Source organism: Rattus rattus, chromosome 5 (assembly GCF_011064425.1).
Source record: "Rattus rattus isolate New Zealand chromosome 5, Rrattus_CSIRO_v1, whole genome shotgun sequence".
Lineage (NCBI taxonomy): Eukaryota > Metazoa > Chordata > Mammalia > Rodentia > Muridae > Rattus > Rattus rattus.
In genome coordinates, this window is record NC_046158.1 from 109,207,950 (window position 1) to 109,211,027 (window position 3,078).

General features: G+C 37.1%; 1 gene segment (V, D, J or C); it reads left to right on the forward strand.

Annotated features, from left to right (window-relative positions):
* The first annotated feature begins 1,165 nt into the window (after positions 1–1,165).
* On the forward strand, positions 1,166–1,733 carry LOC116900986. The segment is given in 2 exon segments: positions 1,166–1,214; positions 1,330–1,733. Coding segments are annotated over 2 exon segments (453 nt in total).
* The last annotated feature ends 1,345 nt before the right edge of the window (positions 1,734–3,078 follow it).

Below are 3,078 nucleotides of genomic sequence, written 5' to 3' on the forward strand. Positions count from 1 at the left end.
ACCACCATGGGGCATACCCATCTATATCAATTAATAATCAAAAATTTTATTAAAATATACAGACAACCCAATCTGATCAAGGCAGTACCCTACTTGCAATTTCCTCAGGTGACTCTGTTCTGTGTCAGGTGGCAAATGAAACCACTAGGTGATCTTTATCCAAGTTCTTTCAATATTTTTGATAATGTCTCTTACGTATACCTAAATCTCTTTTTCATACTAAGTTTCCATGGAGAATGTTATAATTTGATATTTCTGTGTAGTTTTCACTTAACCTTTTGTAATAGTCGTGTCTATTTCACAGTAAAAACATATTCCCTTAGGAACTGGGTAAGATGCCCTGGTGGAATAACACACATTTAGCGAACACGTTAATTTAAGGGTACAGTTGGTCTAGGGAGAACGTTTGATTACAAAGGAGTTAGTTTATGTTAAAACAGTGAACCAGGACAGGCAATAATACAAGCAACCTGGAGTAATGAATGGAGTTGGTATTCTAGATGTAGAGGAACATATACCCAATGGTGGTACACAGGAACGTGAAAGCAAAGCTTTCTGAGACAGAGAACAGCAAGATTAGCTGAAGTTGACAAATAACCAGACAGTAATGGATTTCCATATCCACCTGTCCATAGGAACCACACCCTCTACTTTTTGTGTATGATAGCATTTTTACCACTTCCTCTTATCTCTGAATCCAATTCTGTTTGGTGATCCTGATAATTTATCATGTTAATGTCTTCAATATCTACATAGAAAATCCTTCTGCTAGATAATACTCACCATTATTAATCCTAAAAAGCCAGTGAAACTTTCTACAAATTCTGGGATTTTGATATATTGGTCCTATCACTTGTCAGAAAGCAATAGTTGTAGCCTTTTAACCATTTACATACCATAGGCCTCTATATTCACAGGAGTTTAAAATTATGTTGCCATGTATTTTTCAGAGACTAGTAATGCTCTCTGTAGCAAAATCTGGTCTGAGATACCTATGGGCAGCAGCCTCTACTTAGTTACTGAGACAAGCCAGCCATGCATATATGCATAGAATTGACAGTTTATGGATTTGCATATGTCCACAGTGAAGCCCTGTTCCCAGAGGACTTAATAGGCTAATAAAATCCTGTGCTATAGTCAGCTGCAATCAGGATACAGTGTAGACATGAGAGCTCTCACTCAACTCCTAGGTCTCCTGATGCTCTGGCTCCCAGGTAAGTCACAACAGCCCCGTTTATCTCAATACAGTCAGTGTTGCCTGAGTCCTTAGAGAATTCTTAATTACATCATTAAGTCTCTGTTTATCCTTATTTATATTTCTGATTTCAGGTGCTCAATGTGACATCCACATGACTCAGAACCCAGTTTTTTTGTCTGCCTTTATAGGGGACAAGGTCACCATCACTTGCCGGGCCAGTCAAGACATTAGTAGATATTTAGGCTGGTACCAACAGAAACAAGGACAAAGTCCCAAGTTTCTGATGTATTATGCATCCAACTTACTCTCTGGTGTCCCATCAAGGTTCAGTGGCAGTGGTTCTGGGACAGAGTACTCTCTCACTATCTCTGGCATTCAGCCTGAAGATGCTGCAACTTACTTCTGTCAACAATGTTACAGTGACAGTGACAGAGATCTTAACAAAAACTACACAGATGGTCTGCCATTTGGGACACCTGCACCAGACAGTGTGTTCAGTTGCCTAAAATGTTCTTCAGATGCAAAGAGGATCTGAAGGTCACTGTGAGGTTTGAGTAAATCTGAGGGAAGCTTCCCTTTATTATGTTATGGCTTCAAAGTTATAACTAACATAGGAGAGTCCCCTCAGCAGACCAAATATTGTGATTTTTTTTTTGGTTCTTTTTTTTGGAGCTGGGGACCGAACCCAGGGCCTTGTGCTTCCTAGGTAAGCGCTCTACCACTGAGCTAAATCCCCAGCCCCTTGTGATTGTTTTAATACAAGGAAATAGAGTCAATACTACAATATTATAATTCTGGGGTATATTGGTCAGAAAGTCAATTCTAAAAACAAGATTTCCTGGTGCTACCCTTAAAGCTAGAGGCATCTCCCATTGCAAATATGGGCTCCTTCACCCTGGAGCCTTCACCCCAGAGAAATGTAGCAATTAATAGTTTCACCTTCCTTGAGCAAACTTTCATGATTATTCTACTAGTACAAATAACCTTAGAGCCAAATATTCTACTGAATGAAACATATTTAATCTATATACTGAAATATGATAATGTGTTATATAAAATTCACAATAATCTTAAAGTATTAGTACTTTCAGCACCATGGATATGAAAAGCTAAAATGAGTTTCAGTTCAGTATTGTTGCACAGTTCTTACATTAGCTTTGTTTTATTTGGATGTGAGAATATATCTGTACCATTGGAATGATAATGTCCATGTGTGGATCAAATACTTCTAACAGATTATATGAAGATTTTATTGCAATTTAAAGTGGCCTTAGTAAAGCTATTCTATTATATATTTAGAAGATGTGGAAAGGCAGAGGAGTTAAAATGCAAAGTTACAGATTGAAGAAATGGGAATCAATTATGCAATGAACACTTGAGAAGCTTCTTAGACTCAGAGTAATCCATCAGTGCAACAAGCACTAATCACCAATGTGTTTTATTCTAAAGACTGAAATCAACAAAAACCTGACAGCAAAAAATTCTAAACATTTACAGTTTGGGTTGTGGTGGCAATCTTAAAGGCTGAGCCACCTTTCTAGGACAAACCCATATATTTAAATAAATTGTCAATTATTTAGAATAAATTCATGGAGTATGATGCCATATTTACAAATTGCTGTATGTAGAGTATTATTCAATTGAATTAAAGATTTTCTAGGAACCAGAATGTCACATCACATTCTGTGACAAAAGTTTTCATATATGAAAATGCTAGTTCTCTATAAATCCATGATTGTTAATTATTTTATGAAGGAATTTGAAGAATATGATGTGACTGTAGCAAACATGAAGATATACCAGAGTGAGCAGTTGCAGGAAAAGGCAGGAGCATGATGCTGAGATAAGTGCAGTCAACAGAGAAGAGGAAGAGAAAGAGG